Source organism: Tauraco erythrolophus, chromosome 3, assembly GCF_009769465.1.
Source record: "Tauraco erythrolophus isolate bTauEry1 chromosome 3, bTauEry1.pri, whole genome shotgun sequence".
NCBI classification, from domain to species: domain Eukaryota; kingdom Metazoa; phylum Chordata; class Aves; order Musophagiformes; family Musophagidae; genus Tauraco; species Tauraco erythrolophus.
In genome coordinates, this window is record NC_141467.1 from 85,327,487 (window position 1) to 85,354,843 (window position 27,357).

Here is a 27,357-nt window from a genome sequence, read left to right on the forward strand (position 1 = left end):
TACGCACAACATACCTGCAGGTACCTGAGATATCACCAGTGAATATAGTTAGCTCTGAATTTTTATGATTTCTACTGTAGTGAAATGACTAGCAAATGTCTTTTCTGGAAATTCATTATGAATCCTCATTTTGAACTCCTGTTCCGAAACCTATCTGACTGGGTACTTAAGTCAGTGGCTCCAGTGATCACTGTATCAGGACTTAAATGCTAGTGCAAAACCAAGACACTCCTCATCTACCACCCCTCTCCAAGAAACAAAAGTTAACCCATGAAAGCATTAGCTTTATATCTACAACAAGCTGAATAAACTTCACACTTTGAACTTCCAGGAAAGCATCAAAAAAAAAAAAAAAAGAGTCATGATCATTTACTGCATGTGAATGTAGAAGTGCTGGGGTTTTGTGAGCTGAACTGAGCCCATTAAGATGTAATTACAAAATTTAAGTAGCCTGTTAGTGCAGGAATCAAGTGTAGGGACAACACAACATTTTGATGCACAATCCATTTACAGAAGGTACTGTAACCATTTTGAACTGAAGTTTTCCTTTAAGGTTTGCACATGGCAAAAAAATTCTCAAGCCTCAAAACTGTTCAGTGAAACATCTGTTATATGAATATCTGAGGGAAACTACTCAGAATTTAAGCAGTGGAACAATCTGCACGTATCTATGTGTGTGTACCTGACAGATGAAAAAACAGAAAAACAGAATGGAAAGCTATGATAACAGTATTGTGACCCCGAGATGAGATCTGACTATTTAAGTAAATTCTTCCTGTCAAAAGGAAAGGCCAGTTCTCTGCTGTTTACAAACAACATTCCAATTTTGTCTCATTTAAAAATTCTTTAACTATTATACAACGGCACTTCTGTGATTCCCTGTGTTATCAAACAGGGAACGTGGTTATTACACAATCTAGATTGACTAAATTGCAAACTGTAGATTTGTTCTGTGTCATTACAGCCCCAAAACACTCATTTTAGAATAATCTCTTGAGAGAAAGCTTGAGGAACAATAAGAAACATTGCATAAAAAGCATGCTCAGCCTTAGGAAACTCTGCTCTCCAAAGTCAACTTGCTAACTTCAGCTCTGATTCAGTCTCTTTGTTCCCATCATAGGAACCAAACCTACACGTGAATCCTTGTACTGTAGACCAGCTTTTCGCATTGTTGTAGATAGTCAAGTAACCATCTACCTTTAACTGGTAGCTTCCACCGCTTCTTAAATTCCATCTGCTAGGCCAGCACAACTGTTTTGACAGTCGTAAGACTAAAAATAAGCACAATAAACAATGTGAATATGAGAAGATCAGTTCTTCAAAGGCAGAAACAGTTGTGCAGCACAAGGTGTTTGGACAAGAGGAGTGTTATGGGGCTTAGAGGTACTATGATAATTCCCTGGGTTTCCTTAGCACCTTTGCACTGCAGAATGTATGACAAATGGGCTGAAAAAAGCCAGAAACCTAAAAAAAAACCCCTTCAAACTACAATAGTTGAACAATACAGGGTTTTATTGCTTCATGTTTGCATCGTGAATCTTAAGAACCTCAGACTTCAAAATAAAAAGCTTTAAACCATACCCAGCAAATTAGCCAGACCTTTGGAAAGACTCTCCCTCCCACCCCCCCCACCCCCTGAAACAAAAAACTCTGCTCCAGAAAGCTTCCAAAACTGGGCAAGAGTAAAAATGAGATTTAGAATAGGAAAAATTCTGAAGCATAAGCACACAGGTCTACCCAAACTAGATGTAGATTACACATGTAGGTTATGTTAGGTTTCATAAAAGGCATAGGCTACACGTGCCTTCACTCTACCAACTTCCTTCTGTGACAAACAAAAACAATGAAGTGAAGAAAAAGTTTTCTGTTTGGCCAAATGTTTGGTGGGGAACCATTTGTCCCATTTGCTTTTAGTTTTATGCTTGACATTTGCAATAGAAATAAATTACCATAACTCCACATTCCCAAACTCAAGACAGCTCTGAGAGCAACAGCATCTTTCAGTACAAACAAATCTAACACAATCAACACTTTAAATTTTGCAAACTGTGATCCAAAAGGCTTCGGAACCCCATTATGCTAAAAAGCCCCTATACAACATTATTAAGTATCTAAAAAAAGTTAGAGATGCACAGACTGTTAAAATTAGCCAATTTTATTCAAATAATGTTACATGGAACACAATTACCTTTCCTCAAAAAAGTTACATATTTATGTGCTTTTCAGTCAAATGAAAATTTATTTCCCCCCTCTCTGCAGAAGTATCTCAGTAGAAGCCAGAGTCTTGAGTAGCCCAGTTAGGTGCCTAAAGAATAAATAAATAAATAAGCATCAATAGAAGAGAAATTACTATATTATCTGTTGGTTACTGAAACTTATGAGAAATTACTCAAAAAATTTATAATACTGATATATGGCTAATTAGCAGCAATATTGTTAATCAGTAAAGGATACCCTACAAGTTTAAAGCAAGTGTTGATATAACAGAAATACATGCTGTAATTAAGTTGTACAACCTCAGTCCCCCAAGTTAGCAGTTTCAAAGAGGAAAAGTTCCATAAGACTCCAAAATAAATATAATTTGGCAGGTGTATTTTTTTAAGGAAAATATCACATAAGTTTCACGTGGCTTCCCTTTAACAGAATAAACTAATCCACCACTGTGTGTCCAACTTCTATTAATATTTCAGCCAAGCAGTGAGGAAGCCTAGTAAAACTTTAAGTTCTTTTAATGCATGTTTTGGTTTTTTTTCATTTTAAGTATGTATGGCTGGGTCCTTAGTGGACCTCAGAGTCATCTACCTTACACTGTTGTTCTCTCTCACAAAATTTCCCATGTTGTAAAGTGGACAGAGGCAAGACCAGATGATCTTGCCAACTTCCATATTTTCACTAGCTCTACTTAAGTCTCTGGCTGACCTAATTATATTCTCTAGTATTTCATTAAATGGGTTTAACAGGGTTTTGCAGAACTCCTCCTTCACGTTCCAGTCTTAAGCATCATTCATCCTTGTCTCAATAATATATAGACTTTTCAAGTACAACCCACTTGAAAAAGAGTAATACAACTACTTTTATGAGTGTCACCCTTCAAAACTAGCCCTTTTCAGGTGGTGAAGGGGATCATTTAAAGAAATTAGAGAATCAAATAATGACAGAAACACACTTAGTTACACACGCAAAAAAAGGAATATCTAGTGATGAGAAGATATGCAAGAAGACGAGAATCACTGTCTAATTCCCACTATAAGAAAATAAATCTTTTTAATTTAATAGCTGGTGCCAGAACTAGAAGTACATTTGATGAATTAAGGAACAGGTTAAGAATTATTTAAATATTTTTCCACAAAAAAAGGTAGTAGGAATTCATAAAACATAACTTATACTAACCTCAGATCTACCGCTCTGATTCAATTTCTTCTCAATGTTCATAGCCAACATTTGACTACGAAAAGAGAGGCTTTTGGTCTTTTCAATCACTTGTTGATAAGGTGAAACTGCATTGTTGCCCATGACTACATGGCCCTAAAAATAGGAAAGATACAGCAAATTTAAAGGCATATGCATTCTAAGTGATTGTTAATCTAATGCTCTGCTTTCCGAGTTTTCACAAATCATCTTACAGACAGGGTCAAAAAAGAATAAATGAAGTCTACTACACTTTATGGGCAAAGAAACACAGCAAAAATTAGAATTCACTGTTCCTGAATAGGTAAAATAAATTTAATGAAAAATGTGACCAATTCACCTGGATCCATCTATACAGTCTTACCAGCTTTGAATCCAGTTTGGCATCTAATCGCGCATTTCGAATTAGATTGACAATCCATCTTTCCGCTTCTTCAGGAGTCATATTTAGTTTATCTGCCAACATGCTAAAAGAAAACAGACTTAATCAAAAGGTGAAATACAATCCCTCTGGTGTTGGTAAACATGACTAGGGAATGCAAGTTAAGTCAACACCAAGTTTAGCACAGCCCAAGACTTGTATTCAATAATATCACATACCTGGGAAGCACACTTACATTTGACTGAAGTGACTCTAAAGCTTACATATGTGCACTCCTGCACATCTCCCACCCCCACTGCTTTACGCTGGGAAAATGTAAATTAGGAATTCACGTCCTGAAAGTATATACTTAGTTGTTTGGAACTACATCTTGCACTTAAATCTCAACCCTCAAAATTTTTATATATTCCTATTAAACTTTGCCTCCATAAACACTCTTTGGAAACTTGTCAGTCAAGTGATCTCATTACAACATAACACAGCAGCCATCATTGTAAAGAGTACAAATGAACTGAATCATAGAATCATAGAATGGTTAGGGTTGGAAGGGACCTTAAAGATCATCTAGTTCCAACCCCCCTGACATGGGCAGGGAAACCCTCCACTACACCAGCTTGCCCAAAGCCTCATCCAATCTGGCCTTGAACACTTCCAGGGATGGGGCATCTACAACTTCTCTGGGCAACCTGTTCCACTGCCTCACCACCCTCTGAGAGAAAAATTTCTTCCTTATGTCTAATCTAAATGTCCCCTCTTTCAGTTTAAATCCATTGCCCCTTGTCCTATCACTACACACCCTTGTAAAAAGTCCCTCTCCAGCTTTCCTGTAGGCCCCCTTTAGGTACTGGAAAGCTGCTATAAGATCACCCCGGAGCTTTCTCTTCTCCAGGCTGAACAGCCCCAACTCTCTCTTATTTAAATCCAGTCAGCAGTCATGAAAGTTTAGACTAAATAGTCAAGGAAAGTGTCTCTCAGTAGCTTACTTTGCAATAAACTTCACCCTGAAGTTTCAGGAACAAGAGCCATGAGACAAGAGTTTAGTATAGAAGATGTGACACATACACTATGCTCAAGCTTCTTGCAATTTCAAGAAGGGATTGTGAGGGAGGATAGAGAAAGAAAAATTATTAAACAAGCACTCTTGTCCAGGAATAATTCCTTCTGATGGTGTTTCCTGTGGCTTTGCAGCCAACTCCTTTAGCTTCCTGCTGGCAGCTGGCTCATACAGGACATTTGTAATGCTCATTATTCCATCAGCTTTCAGAATAAGGTAACAAACATGAGGTAAGGGCTACAGATATGACCAAAAAGACAGCTGGCTATGTCAAGTTGCACAAGAGGTCAATTTCTCACCATTTTACAGCATCTTGCATCAACATATTTTTCTCTAGCTGAAAGAGCTCTTTCCTCTCTTGATGATTACTAGTGTTAAGCAAATACTGTATATCCATTATTACCTCGCCCACCTAGCTAGACTATCTATAGTCTAGCTTATACAGTCTTCTCTCCTTACGTTCTTGATCTCTTGCTCTTTTCCCAGCTATAAAAAGTAAATTCCATTTTTCATCACAAAGTGAGGTGAACAGCAAAAAAAAAAAACACCCTCAACACATTGGACTTACACTGAACACACTGCAGTGAAACAACACAACAAACAGGCAACAAAGTATCTGGAGTTTGGCAAAGCAAGGGGAAGTAGAATCCAACCACGGTTGCTACTGTTCCACTAGACCTGTTAATCTGTGGTTGAATTAGCAATTGTAGAGAGTTAAGGTAGACAAGAGAACAGAAGATGGATGTAAATTCTTGTGGAATCATCAGTCATCTAGACAGAATAAGAGAGGTATTACCACAGGAATAAGCTACAAATTGCTTTCTATCTTTGAATCAGTGATGTTAAGCATGTGACTTGAAACTAAATAAATTTCAAACCAAAAGAACATGGCCTAAGGGGTATGTGTATTAGGGGAATTCTCATATTTCTTTTTTAGAAGCATCAATAGGATTCCGATAAAATAGTTCCTCCTCCAGATGATCACAAGAATGGCTACTGCCACTACACTGGGGATTAAGCAATCTACCTTTGGTATTAAAGCATGGAACCTCTATGTTCGGTAATAGTCAAGACAACTAGATAAGGCCTTAAGCAGCACAATGAAACATTGCAGCGGGTCCTGCTCAGCTGTAATTCGGTGCACAGGATTGAACCAGATAACCTCCAGAGGTCCCTTCCGACCTACAGCACTCAGATTTTGCATCTTCCTTAACTTAAAGTCCCTGTGTACTTAGAGGGGAAGAGGCCTCAGACTTTGAGAGTCATTCCAAGCCAGAAGCTGTTAGGTGTTCTACACCACCTAGCAGATACTATGCTTAAGTTTCACTAGCTCAGCTTCTTCAGAAGTGAGCTTTTTAAAAATTAAGATATACTATATGAACACATAGCATATATGCAGCTACATGACAGAAATAGCACATCTCTGTACAGCTCTTTTTTCTGCATGTGCATTTGAAAAACTTACAAATCACAGAATGAAAGTGACAAGGTAAAAAGGGATGTAAAAATCTATTTTATCTCAACTTCTAGCTTCGAGATTTACATGGATTTAAAATTTTAATATAAAATAACCAAAGGTATCACATAACCATTATATTTTACCAAAATAAAGATATCTGTGCTAAAAAATCTAAAACTTTATTACACCTTTGATGCAAAGGACAACCTTATTTCAGGACTTGTGGCAACTGTCTTCCATTCTAGGGTCTTCCTGCAGGCTACACTGAAGCAGTCAGCACCACCTGAAGTGCCTGGATGTATAACACAGAGGTACTTGCCTGATAAAGCAACACACAGCCAAAAAAGCATTCTCCATCCTTCCAGAGCAAACACAGTGAAGACCTATCCTGATTACAATTATGTAACAAACCCGCTATCCTCCACATTCAGATTTACAAATAAATATTAGCACCATTAATACAAAGGAACGGAAGCAAGAAAGTTGTATTCTAGGTTACCACTGTTTATAAAAATCCCCACTATAATCCATTAAAAATTCATGAGTTACAATGAAATAATTTTATTAATATTTAGAGAATACTGCCTACCATTTCAAGCAACAGGTGATTTCAAAGGTTAGTTTCCCAACAGTAGTTTCAAAACCCATTCTTTAGATTAAGTATGTCCTTCTATTTTATAAGGAGATTCACTTATTTGGGTCATGCTAGAGCAAATGCTATTTAAGTTTTCCTTTGCTTAAAAGGCACATTTACTGAACTCCACACAACTTTATATATAAACAAGCTTATCTTGTACTGTGCACAGAAGAAAGAAAAGAAAAACGAAGTGTATTCAGCTCTTCAATTAAATATAGGTATATCAGACTAACCAAAACACATTCTGAATTAGTTTCATTATTACTTCCCTATTAAACATGACATTTCAAACAGTAAGCTAACTGCAGAATTTGGGATGTATAAATTTTTAAATTGTAACTGATAAAGCCACCACATCCTTTGGAAAAACGTCAGCTGCCTAACAGATGTACGTAGTTGAAAAAACGTATTAAACAAGCCATCTGTCTTCCACCTAACAAAGAATAGCAGATTTCCCTCTACACTAATTGTTTTCAAATTTGTTCTGAATAATTAAACAGTAACTTATCAAGCACTATGGTACAACCAACGAGTTTTCAACTCCAGGAATAGCAGTAGAAATCACTTGTGAACAATGAAATGCAAGAAATATGCCTCTGTCATATGTTTTAATTAAAAGCATTTTGACTGGTTAATTCCTCCAAAAAGAAGCCTGAAATGCACTAGGAAATAAGTATGCACCTCACTTAAGTCCAAATCTAATGATTGTTGCAGGTTGTGCAGAAAATTAAGGCTTACCTCCATCATTTAAAACACACTGACCTACTGAAAAGAATCTCATTACTGACAATTGATTCCATATGCAGTTACCTGAATTGACACATGGTAGGAACATCAATCTGAAATACGTATCTCAACTCAAAGTTTATCATCTGCCTCAGAACACACCATAATGCTCACAAAATAATGACACTGCTACCTCTATTTATGAATAGCTTACATATAACAAGCAGATCCAACTACAGCATTTTCTCTTGTAATTTGAAATACCACATATGGCACAAAAAAGTATGAACTGTGAAATAAGTAACAGACACCAAATAAATGACAATCAGACAACCACCTATCATAGACCTTGATTTGTTAAGTAAAGTTTGCTGGTTTTGCTGTAAGGAATCACTGGTATGTTATCCACAGCTCATCAGCATCTTTTGACAGAGAGACTTGAAGCATACTTGGGAAACACCCTCTGGAGACTCTACTCATTGATTGGAGGAGGCTTCTTAGAAAGACATCTAGATTTGAGTTAAAAAAGCTTAAAGATCTAGTTTCATTAAAAACTTGTGCTTGATTATGTGTAGTATTCACAGTACTAAAAGTAATTTTTAGAAAGAGTAAAACACTATACGGTTTTATATTCCTCAGAAAACTCATCCCAAAGAGAACTTTATTTACATTTTTTCTTCCAGATACTTATTCAAAACCCCTTTATACTTAAATGTGTAGTACCCTGCTTAAAGTGATTTTAGATAAAGTATTAGCCTCCTTATCAAAATGAACATAAGTACGGAAGCTTTGTCCACAGCATCCAGTTCAGTTTACTATTATGATTATGCTTAAAACACAATACACCACAGCTGATGAAAATGCTCAAACTCACTGTCTGCCTTTTACATTGAACTGAGTATTTTGATATAAAGGATAAAAATTGTTTTCCAAATGCACTGAAGACAAATGTGTCACACAGTGAAGATATTAAAAGTAGTAAGAATCTTTGCCCTTTCTCCAACTATATCTATCCATGAAAAAAGTAACCCTCTCAATGAGCTGGCAAAACTCTAAGACAATTTTCTCTCAAGCCCTTTTCTTTTGAAACCAAGCAGCACTGAATTGCTTCCTCAGAGGACCAGACAGATACATTAGCTCTGGATGCAAGCTGGTAGCAAGACTCCATTGAACTTGATCAATTTAACAGCTTTGGTTTCTGCTGTCTCAAGGATCTCTGCACTGTTCTCTATACCCTTGAGATTTTTGTAGCATTCAGAGTTCTTCACTTCTTTCCTTTTTAATTTAAGAGATGTGGAAACATGAGGAACAGCGGCAAAGACCAACTGGAAAGAGATCTCAAGCATGCGTAACAACATTTTCCTGCCTAGTTTCTACAATAGAGACAACAGTGCTGATCCATTTGAAAAGACCGCTGTATTTGCAATTTGTATTTATTTAACATTACCACTCTGTATCAATATGTGAGGAACCGAGCTCCAAATTATGACACCTAGACTTAGGTGACACTGGGTATCAGAGTTCATATTAAATCCAGTAAAGATCTAACCTGACATCATGAGAAAGTTTTAGCTTGAAAGTACTGGTTTTTTATGGGGTGGAGGTGGTAGAGAGAGGTTGTTTTAAAGTTACCCACAAGAATTCAACTTTAAAGTAATTCAAGTATGTTACATTATAGGTATATATAAAACTATAAAGACAACTATCCAATTAAATTTTAGTTGATTTTCATTTCATCTGATGACTGAATATTTCACTAAAGTTTAGACTGTTTGTTGAACTGTCATCCATGACTGATTTTCCTGAACTGTTGTACTAAGAAGTTATCTTACCCAATGCTGATGCACTGATGGATGCGACAAAAAGTCTCAAATATAAAGAGACGGGCATTCTCAATGAAGTCCTCAAGGCATGCCACTAAAAAGAAATCATTCACAAGCACCTGCAAGTGTAAGGAGAAAGGGAACACTGAGAACAAACATGGAAGTAGTAATTTACTGGTACATACCATCAATAAGCAACATCAGTGAACAGCTCTTCTAAAAAACATTCTCGGTGTATTCTAAGGTGAGGGGGAAAAGCTACAGATTTAGCAGAAACTTTCATTGTTCTGCAGCTTGCTACATTAAAATTGCATGCTAACATGATCACCAAGGTCTGACTCAAGAAGAAAACAAGGTCTACAGCTGTCATCATTCTACTGAAGATCCCTCCAACACGTAAGTTTCAATTGTCCGCTCATATTGTAGGATTCCTCTCTCACTCTGCAATTTGATGAGCATTCTCCTTACCATGCAAACCAGCTTACTTAGTACTGCAAGTCTGTCTACAGAGTTCAGATTACAGGACCACCAGTCCTATGCAGTGAAGATTATTATAAGCCTTTGATTTACCCAATTCGGTGACTAATACTAATGAAAGTCAAACCAGAGGCTCCAAGAATTAGTACTAATGTTCAGCAATTAGAAATATTAACTTTTACACTAGTCAACCCAAGTATTATATACCTTTAACTGTTCATAGTAGATTAACTATGAATTTTCCAAGAACACGTATTTAACTATGCTAATATTATTTCACAATACTTTTCACCATTACAACTCCAGGATGCAGTACCTTCCACAACACAAGGCAAATCCAAGCTTTTCTTTAAGCCCTTCTCAAAACACTAATGGAAAAGCTGAAGCTCAGCCAAATGCATGATTACCTATTCACTTATTGTTCTAGAACTGCTTAAATAGAATTTTAAAGCTATATGGTTACAGTAAGTCTTAAGTGTTGCAAAATGAATTGCCAAAAAACATCCACTCAACCCCCCCCACTCATGAATTAAAGCTCATCAGAAAACCTCGCCAATGGAGTCAGACAACTGTTCAAACAAATTAGCTGGCTGTTGTGAATTTTAGAGATCTTTACTTAAAGGAAGAAAAGCTTTGTGAATGTCGTAAACCTTACTGTTTCACACTCTCTCAGCTTCTTCTGTGCACCATCGAAATCAAAATTAACATACAAGCATTCTACAAACTCTGTGATTGGGTCCCTGTATGTGTAGGACTCCTGTCAAAAAAATTAGGAACGATATTAGAAATCAAGGCCACAAGATCACTCAAGTACTCCTTATGCTCTTCAAACAAAATTTCATACTGGAAACAAGTCAATATATAATCTTAATATTTTAAGTGCAACTTCCCAATTGCTCTTATAAAAGCTGAATAAATGAGCTCTTTTTCCCACCCCCAATAGCACAGTTAAACAACCAGAAGCACAGTTTCACCTTCAGCATTTAGTGCTGCGATCTTTGAGTTCAAAAAATGTCAGAGACTAAAGATGTTTCTGTATAAAACCTCCAAGTTTCTTAAAGTATGGCAGAACAGATATTTTTCCTAAATTCTAATTTCAAAGACCAGTTCAAGGCCAAATGCTTCATAATTCAGACTGAAGGATCATTCTATTTACACTGACAACATAGCTAACATAAACGATACTTTCTACATACAAAATGGTTGAATTTTTTTTGGCATTACAGGAATTACTCAACTTTAACTACAAGGCAGGAACAACATCAGATCTATATATATATCTGTGTAAATTAAGATGTAATTAAACTTCCTCTGACATGTCTCTAATGTACATTTTAAGACAGCTTATCTCAATTATCTGTCAATATCTCCTTTAGCATACAAAACCACCATCAAATCAAGGGAATTACTAAGAGATAACTTTGATCCGGGAAGAGGTGGGGCAGGGGGGATATTTTTTCTTCCCCAAGGAACTGTATTTACAGTCTCATTATTTAGATTTAGAATTCAGTTTTATAGGTAGAAGTTCTTTTATATCAAAATTGTACTTGTTAACCACATAATTAACATCCACTAAGTAGAACAGTCTTGGATCCATCACCTTTTAAATTTAACAGAGATGAACAACAAACTGCTCACCTGCCAGTTCAATACTTGCAACAGTACTGCAAGTATTAGCAATCCCTACCTGTTAGTAGGGCAATCAGCCTACCATATAACATTTGACAAATCACCCAGTGCTTTGTTTTTCCTATGTAGACAAGTCACTAGTTATCCTGTCTGAACTGCTTTTAAATATGTAAAATCTCTACCACTTCATGATATAATATAATGAATCACACGGTAGAGAAGCACTAAGAAATAAATCTCTTATCAGATATTTCAAAACCAAAGCTGCCAGAGTTGGTATTTCCAAAAGGAACACCCTAGTCATCCTTTTTTTAATCACACCAATTGTAAAAGATAAAATAAAAGCAAAAAAAGTTGTAAAGTGTTACTTTACTTCAAATACTAGAAGTTCATATAAGTTCAATGCTAAAATAAGGTTTTAGCTTAAGACAAGAGATGAGTCTAACACTTCAGCACTTCCACTACTTCTTTTGTGAATGCTAATGCCTAAAACCAGATTAAGATATGCTTAAAATTTGATCTTCGCATTCATTGTGTTTCGCATAGGTAGTTATACCCATGCTTGGAGTGGATGTAATTGGGTGCTAGCTTGTAATAACCGCATTGTCACGTATACATCATAGTTTATTATTCACAATATGTTATTATTATTAAAAAAACGTTTGAAGTATGATGGTTTGTATACAAGTTGCATGCTGATTCCAGATAAAAATCTTTGCTTTAATCCCCTTGATTGCTATTCAAGCACAATTTTTATTGTTCTTGTCCATGTCTACATCCTCATATAACACTTACAACAGGAACATTTTCAAGAAAACACACATGAACACAAAACAATGCACATAGTTCAGTGGTTTCGAAATGCAAACAAGATCGCCTATCCATACAACAATCCCTCATAGGGATGGCTGAAAAAGAAGAATCAGATCCAAAGCCGTTTCACATATCTCACTCAATTTTCTGCATTTAATCATACAGAAGAAAAAGCAAAGTTGAGTGCATATTCTATTTCACACGTTTTGCTTGTTGACATGAAAGGAGAAAAAAAATTATTCTGTCCTCCCATGGACTGACATGCATTCTACTTCACAGTGAAAAATTAGTTCTAAGAGAGAAACTGAGTACCAAAATATAAGTCCTAAACCAGGCACATTAATAAAAGAAAGATACTACCATGTCTCAGTAAAAAAATGACAGAAAATATCAGATCTTTCAGTCCTTACCTGCTGAATAACCTTGACTAGATCTTTCAGCACTTGTCTTCGTTTTCGAACATCCTTATTTGTTATGACTGCAGTAGTCAGATATCTGAGGATATGAGGGCACATAGTCTGAATTGCATTGAGATACCTAAAAAGAAAAAAATCCAGATAAAGCTCATATAAGGCAGTTGTGCATCAAAACAGTATATTCATGACAAATAGCTTATACACCTTTTATGCACTACAATACCAAGGCTTATGACTGACCATTTATTCAAACATAGAAGGATGATTTGGTTTTGTTAATCTTGTGATGATCTTTCAGACAGAGAGGGAGGGAAGCAAGCAGAAGAGAAGGCAGCAGTGCACTAGGAAGAGAAGAAAAGGAGCTAGCACTGCAAAGGAACAGTCCATATGCTGAGTTCAGGTCAACACTGGCCTCAGCTGTCAGCTACACTGATTTCACAATTGTGTTGCACAGGCACACAAAACCACAGGAGGTACTTTTTCACATCGTCATCTAAGCCTGCAACTTTCCCATTTAACTCTCCAATAAATCAGCCCATATTTACAAGCACTTTCAAAAGGAACACCCTAGTGATCTTTTTTCTAGCTGTTCTAATCTCCTAGATCTACACATAAGTCAGTCATCTCACAAATGGCTATAGTGTTTCAATTTTCATCTTTATTTTTCTCACGATTTTCCTTAAGAACACTTCTTAAATAGGTTTTGTAAAACCAAAATAGAACAACACTTTCCCCTAGAGCCCTAAAAGATGTGGTAGAAGTTGGTAATCTAGCAAAAACAGTTATTTCATCCCACCTGCCGCACCCCCCCTCCCCCCCCCCCCCCCCAGCACCACAAAAAAATCAGTTAGTTCTTCCTACTTCACCACCCCTCACCCCTTCTCCTTGATGGAGAAGTGTAACCATGAAGAAAAGCAGATTATACATAAAAGTTAAAAAAAGGCTTGGAAAAAAAGATATTCAAAATTTTAATATCTTTAGACCTTCTGAAATGGCTCTGGACTTTGGACTGAAAAAACATTCTACAAGCTTGCATATTCATCATCTGCCTTCATTTTGATTTAAAGACCCCAACATAGCACAACACGACTTACTGTGGTTGATAGAGAAAAAGGTCAATGATATTGTCTCTTCCTTTAGGATGATTAAAAAACACGAACAAAGACCAGTGGATGAGCCATGTTCTTTGCTGAAGAGACTGCAGCGGAGAGCTGACAGACTAAAAGAAAACATAACATTGGTTTAAGTCAAATAAAACACAGGAAGTTTGCATGAATACTAATGCATGGAAACCTTTAATTGTTAAAAAACTTGTGATTTGCCACTGGGTCCTTTTAGCTGTTATCCCTCTCAGGCTGAGTTTGACCTCCAGCTTTTTAACCTGTCATCTGTTACAGATAAATCTGCTGAAAGTTAAAACCAAGACAAATTTTCCAATACTATATTCCAAATTATTTGCTGAAATTGTAATCTGTTATAGCAAGAGCATAGGTGTTAGTTCTCCAAAGACTGCCACACTAACGTACATTATTACTTCCCTTTCTAATCCTGAATTTCGTTTCTTGTATTCCGTCTTCAGATGTGATCTGATGAACTACTTGACTTCTCCAGCTTTTCAGTTTCCCTTCCTCTCTAAAGCCTCACAAGAGCTTTTTTGCAATATGCTCTGACAACCATGAAACACCAGAATCACTTTCAGCCAAGGAATATGAATGTAACTATCTTCATTTAAACCAGCTGACACTGCACAAATAAGGATTCAGCTCTAAGTGTCTGTATTAGCTCCAAATTTCAGCAGCACTTCAAATAGGTTACAAACAAGTTGAGAATGACCCGACATAGCAAGTAATAATCACCCCAAAGAGCATTACAACTAACTCCTATGATTCTATCCTAAAATCTTAAGATTCTAAAGAATAAGTCAAATTTAATAGTCTATTATAACCATATAGGTTCATAAAGATGAAAAAATTAGAGACAAAAAATTGTTAACATTAGTTATCTGCCACACACATTTTTATAGATAAAAATTATTCTGGGGGGAAAGAAACCAAAACAAAACACCAAGCAGCTTTTCGGGATTCTGGTTCAGGAGAGTAAAACTCATGTTTCAGGTATGGCCATTGAAGCCCCATGAGCAGAGAGGAAGACTGAGAGGTCCTTGATCACTTCAGTTGCTCTGAATCAGTACTGCGACCCCACTCTTTCCCTTCATGTTCTTGGTGCTCATCTGAACTCATGAGCTGGTGAGGAAGCTGAATTGGCTGAAAACTATTTCCAAAAACAAGCTGTCTTGCATTTTGTCAAAAGTGTTATTTTCATGTGAGAAGAGTATAGTTTAGTTACACGCACTTTATTCTTTACAGAAAATTAATAGTACAACTATCTGAAATTTAAGCAAGCAATCAATTTGACACAATGATACTTTGCTCTCAAACTCATTCTTGTGAATACTTCGGGGTTTTTTTGTTTATCGGAAACACCTTAAAAGTTCTCAGCTATGTTTTCAAATGTGTTGAGAAAAGCAAGTAATTTGAGAGGAAGCTTCACTATTTCTTCATGAGCACCCTTCGCCATTCCCACTATGATTAAAAAAGTATGTAATGAAAAGGTACTAAACTACTCCTAAACAAGACTGCAAGTGATTCATAACAAAACTTGAATACAAACACCTCTAACCTCTCACCCTACTAACACGACCAAGATTTTACTTACGTTATTGTCTATTGTCTCCTTCAGTCTTGTGAGATCTTCCATGGCTGCATCCCAATTCTGCATCAGAATTTCAGATGCCAGTTTTCCCCACAGAGAACTCAAAGCGTTTCTGTCTGTTGCTGGAACCTATTTTCAACAACAGCAACAAAGTCATAGTCTTAGTATTTTATTTTTTAAAATTATTTACTTTTGCTTATTTCTAAAATATTTTTCTGGCAGTATTCTTAATTTACAATATATCAAATTTGCACAGGCCTATCTTTCTAAATGGAGTACTTTTTTTTTTAAAAAAAAGCAATTTAGGAACAGAAGAAAAAAGTAGTAGTAAAGCTCCTAAAGTAGAAACTACAAAAATCTTGTCAAAGACAAAGCTCCATGTTGCTGCAGTTAAAAAAAAAAAAAAAAAGACTGAGCACTAACAGTGGTAGGTTTTTTTGGTGTGGTTTTGATGGTTTTTTTAACACCATATAAAAATGCTTCTAAACCATTAAACCAAGTTTATTACAAAGCAGGTTCCTAAAGAACTCGTGACAGCAGGTAGCCAACTTAAAAAAGCTAGTACTAAAAGTTCTTTCTGCTAATGCTGTGCCAAAAAGCATACTTCCTACAGAAATGTCCAGCAGAACTGCAACTTTGCAGTAGAGTCTACTTCCTGGAAGGGCAGTCCTAAGGTCAAGCTGTGTTAGTTTTACACAGGAACGAATTACACTAGGTCATTCATAGTGTCGAATTTTGTTCTCAGATTAGTGACAATAGTTCTTTCATAGGTTATGTTTCACCACATAGAACTTAAAACAAATCTTCTCCCATCAGAATTAGTAGTAAGAGTCCTATACCAAGCTATTATCAACACACCACCACCACTTTTTGAAATTAGTTATTTGACATAAAAGAATGTAATGCTAAGCCCAGAACTAAAGCATGACGAATTAAGGACAGTTGCTCACAAACCTACATAAGTAACTTATTTCCCTCTCAGCATGTGGAATGTACCTATAAAACTGAAAGCCATACAGAAGAACTCAGTTTTATCACTAACATTTAGATTAAGAGTTCAACTCATTCCTACTTTAAACTCTATTTTGATTAAAGATATATTTCCCAGTTCTGCTTCTTTATAGTCACTCACAGGAATTATTGTTATTTACTGCAGCAGTATGTGAGAAACTGTAAGAACATTTTAGATGGGACTAGAAAATAGACAGCAAGAAACAGACCTCAACCTACGAACCACCACATACTTTCAGCAATCACTCCATATATCTGAGAATGAGACACACAGTTCAGAAGCCATTATCTTCCAGGCAACCAGTTTAACATACTTCTAGTTGAGGAGGTTCACACACACTGTGCTGGTTCCAAATCACGTAGTTACAGCTAGCTGTTCAGAATAACTGCCTTTAGATACTGTAGCTGGAACAGCTGCAGTATCTGGATTTTCAAGCAGTTACCTTAAATTTTCATTTGTTCGTAAAATGGCACATTCACTGACCACCAACAATAAATTTACTGTGTTGAGGTTCTTAAGAGACACTAGATCTTGATTCTCAAAATTCACTCCCACCATTAACAAATGATATGAATTACAACAGCATGAAAAGAATTGCTTCAGAGACAGTGGCTCTAGTTCTACAATTCTCATTTAAGCTGTTCACATTTCCTAGGCAGATGACTTGTACTCTTAAATCCATCACAAAATTCAAGACAAGACAGATGAGAGTTCAGATAAGACGCTGGCAGTTCACCATTACCACCAATTACGTTCAATCCACCTGCAAGCTTTTCACTACTGTTGATAACATCTGTGCACAAAAACAAGTATTAATTTTGCTGTTTTTTGGGTTTTTTTTTTTATATTTTTTCCAGGATACTTATTTCCTCACTGTAAATGTATTCCTTAACTAAATGCCACCACAAGACTTACAAATTTAAAAGACAGCTCTGAATTCAGTTTAACAATAACAGAATAGTCAGTGATTATTATTAACAATTTTTTTCAACTTTGGGGCACAGTAATTGTATCAAAAAAGCTCAAAAATATTGTATTTTAAGAATTAATATAGAAAACTTACTGGTCTAAGTATTTCATTTAAAAACAAATGAACCACAAAACAAACCCCAAAACCAAACATCCAAAACTTACCAGAACTCTAAAGAAGTAGAGATATTCTGCAGCTCCTGAGTAATTACCACATTCATACTGGAATTTTGCATATCTGTAGAGTGTATCTAGGTACTCCTGCCTAAACTGAAAAGAAAAATAACCCAACACTTCACAAGAAAAAAATGCTGTTACTAGCCAATTTTAATAGTAAAGTAACCTTTGAAGTCTTTAAGTTCTTTGAAAGACATTGTACATAGGAAAGACAATAGAAAACTTAACTCTTAACCCATGCCACTGAATTAAAGATTATACCAATAATGGAAAAAAAGGTGAAATTCTGTATTACAAAGTATTATTACACCTCGGTTACAAAGTATTACACCTTGGTTACAAGGATGCAGCTAACATGAAGCTCCAGTTTTGGTTTTGTTTCTATAAAAATTAAAAGGCATTCAAATAAAAGACATTAACATTAGGAATTCTGCTCGTTAGCTATATCGACATGGGACAGGCCAAAAAGTCAGTCCATAATTGCTCAGAGCTGCTGGCTATGGAGGGGGCTGGATGGAGATATTTAGAACTTAATTCAAACAGATATAAGAATTAACACACTTACGCCATGCTTCTCAGCTAAATAGTCAAACAGCATCCGACCGTCCCTATAATAAAAAGATAAAAACTGCTGTTTTTACAAAACTGATTGTCACCATGCAACACGCTACGCAACGCAACCTTTAGGTGTTGAGTAAAATATCCAAATAGAGTATAAAATTAAGTGATATTCCTCCACTTGTGCAAAAGCAACTGCAGAGTCAACTATTCCTAAAGTGTCACAAAGAAGTTTCAAAATCTTCATATTAATATAATTTTAAACAAAGAATGCCACCTGCAGCAATATCTAGGGTGAAGAATTGGTAGGACGTTGTTTTAAATCTGATAGCATCCTTAGCTTTCAGTATGAAAGTTCAACTCTGACTTAGAGCTATTACCATCCTTGTGTTCTAATTCCACAACAGTTACTCCGGCCAAGAAGTTTGAATTTAACAGGAGACAGGGGGGAAAAAAAAAAAAAACACACAACAAAAAAATAACGGCAAAGACTAGAGTAAAATAGAATTAAAAGGAAATTTATCCCGTTGCTAGCACTGGGACACAGTGGTTAGCAAGACTACCTCTACCATAGCAAATGCCTGAAGAATACACAACTATGAACAGTAATCATACTTAGTAAGTTCTAAACATCTAATTCACACATGATCACATTTCTGAAGCTTTTTTTATTTAACATGGATAATAAGAGGACAAGCAATATTATGTAGATCAAAGGAAAGTTCAAACCTCCAGCAGGCAAGCATGAGATTACCTACCACCAGTAAGTCTCATATTAACAACCACAGGACTCTAGATATCTGTCAAATTTTTAGCAATAGTTAACTTGGGGAATAATTTTTTTTATCCAGTATCTGCCATGGATCTTGATCAGCTCTTAAAGTGAAATTTTAGCATACCAACTTTTCAATGCAATAAGAATTCCATTTAAATTCTGCTGCAATCATCTGGCAACAAGAAGCACAGTTGAATTTGTATTCATAAATAGAAAGTATTTTCAATTCAGCACTTTGATTCTATGTCCCTGCCCATGGCAGGGAGTTGGAACTAGATGATCTTTGAGGTCTCTTCCAGCCCTAACCATTCTATGATTCTATGATTGCCCTTCTACAGTAGAAAAAGAATTAATGATGTTTTCTCTATTCTCCAGCCGCCCCACTCCCCAGGTACGCTTCTATATCCACAGCTACCCTCCACTTCATCTCTTCTGTGCATTCAATCGTGATAAAGATGACTTGGACAATTCCTGGAACTGTCATGTTTGATAGAACATGTATTCAAGACCTAACTGAAGAGGAGAGCACCAAGCTATAAATTCTCTCGGGACAAAGATACAGTAAAAGTCTATGGAGGGGAAAACTTCCCCATTTACTCTGAAATCAACTGACTACAAAGCTGTGAGTTTGTTTAATTAGAACTTATGGTATAAGATTTTACAGGTAAACAACACATTTCCAAGGTAGCCAAGAATGATAATCCCCAGTAATGCTTGTGGAAGCAATGAAAATCTCATGGGCTTCTCCCAGAGGAATATACTTCAAAAATGAGGAATACTGACTGTTCCTCTACAATTTTACAGTCAATGTCTTCCAATACCTGCATAGAAAAAAGACAGTGAAGTGTTCTGGCTTGTTCTTGAAATAACTTCCACTTGCAAAGTCTCCTTTACACATCATCTACCATTTCCCAGGCTTTGATGTTCCAAACAGCACTGTTACGGATCAAAAGCTGGAACTAGATGATCTTTACGGTTCCTTCCAAACCAAACCATTATATGATTCTATGAAAAGTAGTGGTCTAAAGCCCTGATAATACACAGCTCTAAATTTGACAGATTCCAAATCACCAGCAGAGATACACAGAAGTAAAAGAATCAAAAGTTGCTTTCTACTATATAAAGCACTCCTCAGGTCTCGATAGATTTAACACCTTCCAACCCAATTCTCCCCATTACTGTATAACTCCAACAATTTGGATTAGAACTTTCATTGAGCCAATAACTAAAGTCCATATTTTTGAGCTGCCAAGTTTCCAGACATTTTGAATGGAAAAATGATCTACCAGTTCTGAAACAAAACTTGCTGCATAACAACTTGCTAAGTAATAGGGGTAATATTTTATAGCATCAGGTAAGTTATATTCCATGCATTTTTTGATGGTATCTCTTGCTTTCAAACAGGGTGTTTCTGATTTGGAATAAGTACTACTGACCAACTTCTGGGGATCAAAGGTCAAGTAACGGAACACACTTCCCAAGAAATGCTAGTACTTAGAATTGAAACAAGGTGGTTTTTTTCTAGGCCAAATATTACAAAAAACAGCTAAAGGCAAACAAGAATTGAACAAGATCTCTACATTATGGATCAGAAGTTCAATTTGATTTGAACAGAATTGTGATACTATCAGGAAGTCCTTCCTTTAAAATTAACATAGTTCCACTTAATAACTTCAAGGCAGTTAGCTAAGACAAGTTGGGCCTTTCACTTTCAAAGCTATATTTCAAAAAGGTTTCGAGTGGCTCCTGGCTTTGTACAGCCATTCAAGTCACAAGCAAACGTAATTCTTAATATAATTATCTGACATAAATATCCATGCTGAAATCAGATATAAAGGTGGCTTAGCTAGCCTAATGATGCTTTCTACAGCAGAAGCTTAAGTACATTCTGGTGATATCAGAACAGAAGATAGCTGCTTCTTCTGTAGTGCTGGAAAGCTTACAGATTTCATGATTTCTACTGACATCTTGTTTCACATGCACATTGAGACCCAAAGCATTGCACTTCACAATTTCTGCACTGACCAAGTTCAAAATTAGACTATCAACAAATTTTGAAAACAATGCACAGAGCACAGAAAACACAGCTCCACATAGGCCAAAAGGTTCGCTAGGTTTCTCAGTAAGTCTGGCCCGGGGGCGGGGGGGGGGGGGGGGCGGGAAGGATGATAATCTGCACACTAAACAAGGAGTAGATTCTAATGACATTCCTTCCCTTTCAGAGACCTACTTTCCTCAGGGTGGTTGTTCCCAAGCAAAGGTACCTCTCATCAAGAAGACTTCTGCAGACCAGAAAAAAAGAGTTTGTGCATTCAATGCTTTTCTAAGAAAATTCCAGAAGCAGTGTTAGTCTTCCACTTCAGTAGATGCATATAGCTTGCCAACAATAAATCCAAGTACAGGCTTCACCTTCAAGTCGAGCCACAGGTATTTTATCTGATGCGGTATGCTCTATTTGAAATCTTAGAGCAGGTAAAAATGAGGAAGGGATTCCAGAGTTGGGTTAGACACATTTACAACAGTAGTAACAATGCTTCTTATGTAAAGGCAACAAGCAGTAACTTACACTAAACGAATACCTACCCACTGCTCTGTTGCATCTCAGTTACTTCCTCAATGACTACAGCTGAACCCTTTCTCAGAGGGCCTAATTCAGGCTTAACCCTAAAAAACCTCTCAGTCCTCAGATATAACACAAAGACAAACTCATTCTACTTTGATTACTCCCACAGGCAAAGTGAGAACAAATTAGACACATTTTAAAAGATTATGATACTATCTTATACCAAGAAGATGGCCAGCTCGGGAGGGTGGGGGAGGATAAGGAGAGGAACAACAGGACTCCTGAAAGAAATGTGTGCTATGAGGTTGAAAGGATGCTTATCCTGCTTATCCACCAGACCTCCCTGACTAAGAAAGACAGTACTCCATAATCCTCTGTGGAAGGCAGAAAAGGAAGAGAGGGCAGATGGTCTCCTAAAAAAGATAATCTGAACTGCTCCAGCCCGTACTTCTCCCCTCAAAAAACTTCCTTCAAAAAACAAAAAAGTCCCCCAACCTACCCAAAACCAATCTCAGCTGTGATTTGACTGCACTGCATGACAACTGTCACTTGACCCCAGTTGATGCATGAACATTAAGAACAACAGAGATGCCTTACACACAGCAGGTAAACACACTGAAAAGAGTAAATTGCGTCCAGTGATTTCAATTACCTAACCACAAGCACTACTTAAAATACTGACTGGAAATAAAAATGTCTGTCTTTCCAGTCACCACAGAGTATTTTATATATATATCATCAACACCCAAGAGGCACCAACAAGCCATCCTGCGAAACAATGTTAGAAGTTACCTAGTGGACTGCATTTGCCTTGTAGTCTCTGGATCCTCGAACATCTTGACAATAGGTTCAGTTTCAGCTTGAAGCTGTTTCAGCTGTGCAACAACAGTTGTTCTCTTCTCACGCAAAGCTAAACACACAAACAAAAAAAAATTAATGTAATGCCTTCAGTTGTTACAGAAACCAACCTGTAATTACATGGTACTGACAGCACATTTGAACACGTCTTCCCAATTCTTACTTCGCTTATCCTCTCAGTCAAGTCACAAAACCAGAGGTATCTAACAATTCATTAACTTAATAAAAAGCATTTGGTTCCTTTTCTCCTGTGTGGAGTTCTAATCAAGCCACCGAAGAGAAGGCAGAGCTAGAGTTGAGTCTGTACTTGACAAGGTGTCTTCAGGCTTCCACTAAGAGAGAAACAGCCTTTTAAGGAAGTTCACTTATTCCAAATAAACTCAGAAAAAAAGTAAATGGTGCTATGATGCCAATAAGATTGATTTTCCTCTAACTGACCAGGTGCTGAAAGCACATTTTTAGAAAACTGACAGGAAGTATTTAAAGTAGCTCAGTCTGCAAAATTATGATTTAGAACACCATGCATGCTTAAACAGAACATTAAACCTTTCATGAAAAATCATTAGGAATTAGAACTAACAGCTTTAGGATGATTATTTTAAACAGATCCAAACTTGTTCAACAAGTGCTACCAGTGCAACCAAATGAACACTTAAATAAAATTCAGAAAAGCCTATATGCTTAAAAAACCCTAAGTAAAAAAACAGTAGCACCCTGAGACTGGCTATATGAGCCAAGAAACATGTGGGATCAGAGAAGCCAAGACCAAATCCCAGAAGAGAACAGTAGGCAGGAAACTGTGAAAGTGAGCCACACACCAGGACACTCCAGGCCACAGTGAATCTATCAGACATCTCTTCGTGATTTGACTACACACACACAAAGGAGGTCCAAAGTGGCTAACACCATAATGGTGACCCAACCTAAACCTAAGAATGACTTGCCTGATAGGAAGTGTTCCAATAAGGAGAAATTATCTCCAACTTCAGATGAATCTTGAGATTATAAAAGAGGAAGGGGAAACAGATTAAAGAAAAACCATTCAGCTGACTTATTAGTAAGAGTACGAAAATGTTTTCCTGGGACACCTCCTGGCTGTGTAATTTTAAGTTGATATCATGGAAGACAAGACAAAAGCAGCTATAAATTGGGCAGAAGCATTTCTAAGTATAACAGAGTAAGTGAATTTAACTGAGTATTTAAAACAGTGAAGTCTTCTAACAAAGCCAGTGATTCCACAAATAAAAAGAACCTGTCTGTACACACATTCTGATAAGCAATGATGCGTGAAGATGACACATACCAGAAAGAGCTCAGAGTAAGTTAAGACCTTTTCATAGAAAACTGTACTTTTTAATCAGTAGAATAAGTAACCTAAAGATGAAGCTATCAAAACAATTATTTCTTAGATTACAAAAGTGAAAACCTGTGGTTCTCATTATTTGTTATCAGTCCCATGCATCATTGTATATATACACCCATAAACAACAACATCTAACACTAGCACATCAAAGATTTGGTCAAAACGTTGAATCCAGCATGCCTAGGTCTATCTACCAGCATATCTAAGTCATTAATGGAACTGCTTACAACGGAAGCCTAGCCTTAATATACTGGATGCTTTAAAGAAAAAGTTTAGCGACCCCAAATTGCTGTGCAATAGTGCTTAATCTGACAGATGAAAAATTGAATCATAGAATGGTTAGGGTTGGAAGGGACCTTAAAGATCATCTAGTTCCAACCCCCCTGACATGGGCAGGGAAACCCTCCACTACACCAGGTTGCCCAAAGCCTCGTCATAAGCACAACTCTATTAGACTACATCTTTGAAGTGCTGGAAATGACCAAATTAGCACTGAAATACTTCAGACATCACTCAAAGACTAAGTTCCTGATAGAACAACAAACTTCCCAGGATCAGGAAATTCTATTTGTTTCGGTATTGCAAACTGTTTGTTAAGGCTGAAGTTAAATAATATTCTAGTTTTTGAGTGCAACAAGCAAATTACTGCTAGCTATTTATTGGGTTAGATACAAAGGATATAAAACAAATTTTAAATGTACATGAGCAGCTTACCATGTGGAATTTCATCAGAATAAAGATTTTTGTACACATCCATAGCAAAATCCACCATGTTGGTATCACTAAGCAGATCCAGTTTTCCTTGGAGTAGTTCTTTTTCATTGTATATCTGAAATAGGAATTAATAGATTTTCTTGAATACCATTAAACAGCTTCCACGTAATCATGTAGTTACCTTCATGGTACAGTTTATTCATGTCTAATAATTAGTTTTAAACATCAAATCTCACAGCTTTGCAAGACCTCACAGCTGTCATTTAGTGTGCTTTAACTATATAGCCTCTTTACACTTCCAATCTTAGCAAGATACCAGCGTGATTTCCTGCTGTTTATTAATGCAGGATCTTCAAAGACTGGTTAGAAGACAAGTAACATTTTAGATTACTATTCCTTTAACAGGAATAGTAATTCCTATTAAAATTCATGGGAAAAAATCCAACATGAAAAATCTCGGAAAAAAAACCCCATATATATATACATATATGAATACATATATATGTAGAGAGAGAGACAAAAAATGTAAGATCTTGGTCAGATTCTTCTGTCAAAGTAGGAAATATTTTCCATAAACCAACATGCTGAACGGTGCAGACTAGTCAAATGATTTGAAGTAGATCTCAAAAGATATACGCAAAATCAAACTTATAACAATGGTAGCACATATTATTCTAAAATATGCTGTTAGGTCTACAGTACAAGAGAAAACTTAGTCCAGCTTGTTTAACTGGATGTTTTTTTTTTAAAGTTCCTACCCCATAATTTAGCCATGAGTTATAAACTGCTATTAAGTCTTTGAGATGTAGGTGGGGGCCTAAACTAGAGTATACCTCAAAAACACATTCACATGAAGGCTGTACTACTATTCACCACACTACATTTATGGACATCTCAGATACAGAGCCTGCAAAAGTTTCATTTGTTTCTGAACAGCATGTTGTTCAAGATTAACACTACAATAATAACTCTAATTAACTTGAGTTGATTTACAAATGCCAAAATACTAAAAATACCCCCAAGATAACGGACGTCGAGAAAAGTCCACGTACTAGACATGAAAACTGATTAGGTCAAGTTGTCTCATGTATGCATGCTTAATTGATTCATTTCTGAAGCCTAAAATAGTATTTATTTTAAATTCAAAGCTTATATAATTCTACACGTTTTGTTTCCATTTTAAAATGCATCAGATGAGTGCTTCAGTCACTTTAGACTAAACTCTCATCAATCTAAACCAAAGTATCTCCAGCATTACCGGGTTCTTCGTAGTAACATAACAAAACCCATAATTTTTTCTTATAGCACTAAAAGGGACTAACACTTGGTTTAAACATAAATTTGTGATGACAACAAAGGGCCACAAAGATGATTAAGGGAGCGAAGCATCTCCCTTATGAGGAAAGGCTGAGGGAGCTAGGTCTCTTTAGTTTGGAGGAGACTGAGAGGGGACCTCATTAATGTTTATAAATATATAAAGGGTGACTGTCATGAGGATGGAGGCAGGCTCTTCTCACTGGTATCCGATAATAGGACAAGGGGAAATGGATATAAGCTGGAACATAGGAGGTTCCGCTTAAACATGAGGAAGAACTTTTTCCCAGTAAGGGTAACAGAACACTGGAACAGGCTGCCCAGAGAGGCTGTGGAGTCTCCTTCTCTGGAGATGTTCAAAACCCGCCTGGATGCGTTCTTGTGTGATCTGATCTAGGTGGTCCTGCTCTGGCTGGGGGATTGGACGAGATGATCCTTTGAGGTCCCCTCCAATCCCTAACATTCTGTGTTATTCTGTATGTGTGATAACGGTTTAAAGTTTATTCGCAACGCTGCTCCCCGCGCACCGCCCTGCAACTCCGCAGCCGAGGGGCGACACGAGCGAGAAGGGCCGCAGAGCTGAGCAGGGCTGTCTCACGCTGCTGGAAGCAGGCAGAAAACGAACCACGGCTGTGAGGGAGAGCTTTTGCTTCCCTCTCCCCCAAACACGGGGAAGGGAAAGAAATGTGAGGAAGGGGAAAGAGGAGCGCCCCTGTGCCTCGCGAACGAGCAGCCCGGGAGCTGCGCCGCAGGAAGCGGCTGCCCCAGGCCTCCTCTCGGCCCGGGCCTCCCTCCCTCACGGTGACGGCCGGCACGCTTCTCCCCACCTTCCCCCCTTGGGAAGCGAGCTCACCTCACGGGCCGGGCCTCAGCCGCGCAGCGCCTCGGGAAGGAGACACTGACGGCCACGCCGCGCCCAGGCCTACGAGAGGCGCGGGCCGCTGGCGACACCGCCCGCCACTTCCCCACTCTCCCCCAGCCGCAGGGCCGGCTCTCCTACCTCCGGGACAGCCACGTACCTCCTTGACGGAGAGAAACTCCAGCAGCGGGAAGACCAAGTGCCGGTCCAAGAAGTGCGCGATCTTGGTGGTGAGGTCGTACTCCGCCATCTTGGCGACGGGAAAGAAAAGAGAAAGGCGGGGCCCGGCGGCGCGCGGGGCGGCGGCGCGCGGCCGCGGCTCTTAGGGGCTGTGCGCCGGCGCCGCGCATGCGCGGCCGCGCCCGCCCCGGCCGGCGGGGGCGGGGACGGGGACGGGGACGGGGACGCGGTGGCGGCGCCTGCGCGCGGGGCCGGTTGTCGTTGCGAGTCGTTGTGGCACCGCTGGTGCGGTGCGGGCCGGGGCCGCCCGGCAAAGGGACGCAGAGGGGGCTTCGGCGAGGGGCTTCAGGCTTTTGCTGCCTCGGTGTGGAGAGGACGGCTGGGCTGAGCGCTGGGCCGGTTTCCGCTCCTTGGGGCGGCTGCGGGGCCCGGCCGGGCGCGCGGGGTGATGGGGCTGAGGCAGGGCCCTGCCGGCCCCC

General features: G+C 37.9%; 1 protein-coding gene across 1 annotated transcript; it reads right to left on the minus strand.

Annotated features, from left to right (window-relative positions):
- Positions 1–2,139: 2,139 nt before the first annotated feature.
- On the minus strand, positions 2,140–27,000 carry EIF3E (eukaryotic translation initiation factor 3 subunit E). Its single transcript, XM_086608786.1, has 13 exons — positions 26,859–27,000; positions 24,526–24,640; positions 22,383–22,500; positions 18,260–18,302; positions 17,683–17,787; positions 15,540–15,665; positions 13,919–14,043; positions 12,819–12,945; positions 10,622–10,723; positions 9,499–9,608; positions 3,773–3,875; positions 3,391–3,525; positions 2,140–2,305 (listed from the first exon to the last, which is right to left on the minus strand). The coding sequence occupies exons 1-13, from the start codon at positions 26,946–26,948 to the stop codon at positions 2,267–2,269; spliced, it is 1,338 nt and encodes a 445-aa protein (XP_086464912.1). The 5' UTR covers positions 26,949–27,000; the 3' UTR covers positions 2,140–2,266.
- Positions 27,001–27,357: the final 357 nt, after the last annotated feature.

Excerpts from the sequence above, each read along its gene's own strand:
- EIF3E (XM_086608786.1), bottom strand. The coding sequence starts at position 26,948 with ATGGCGGAGTACGACCTCACCACCAAGATCGCGCACTTCTTGGACCGG. Across the intron at positions 17,788-18,259 it reads ATTTAGCTGAGAAGCATGGC|TTTAGGCAGGAGTACCTAGA; the intron begins GTAAGTGTGTTA and ends TTTTCTTTTCAG. Across the intron at positions 10,724-12,818 it reads TAGTCAAGGTTATTCAGCAG|GAGTCCTACACATACAGGGA; the intron begins GTAAGGACTGAA and ends TTTTTTTGACAG.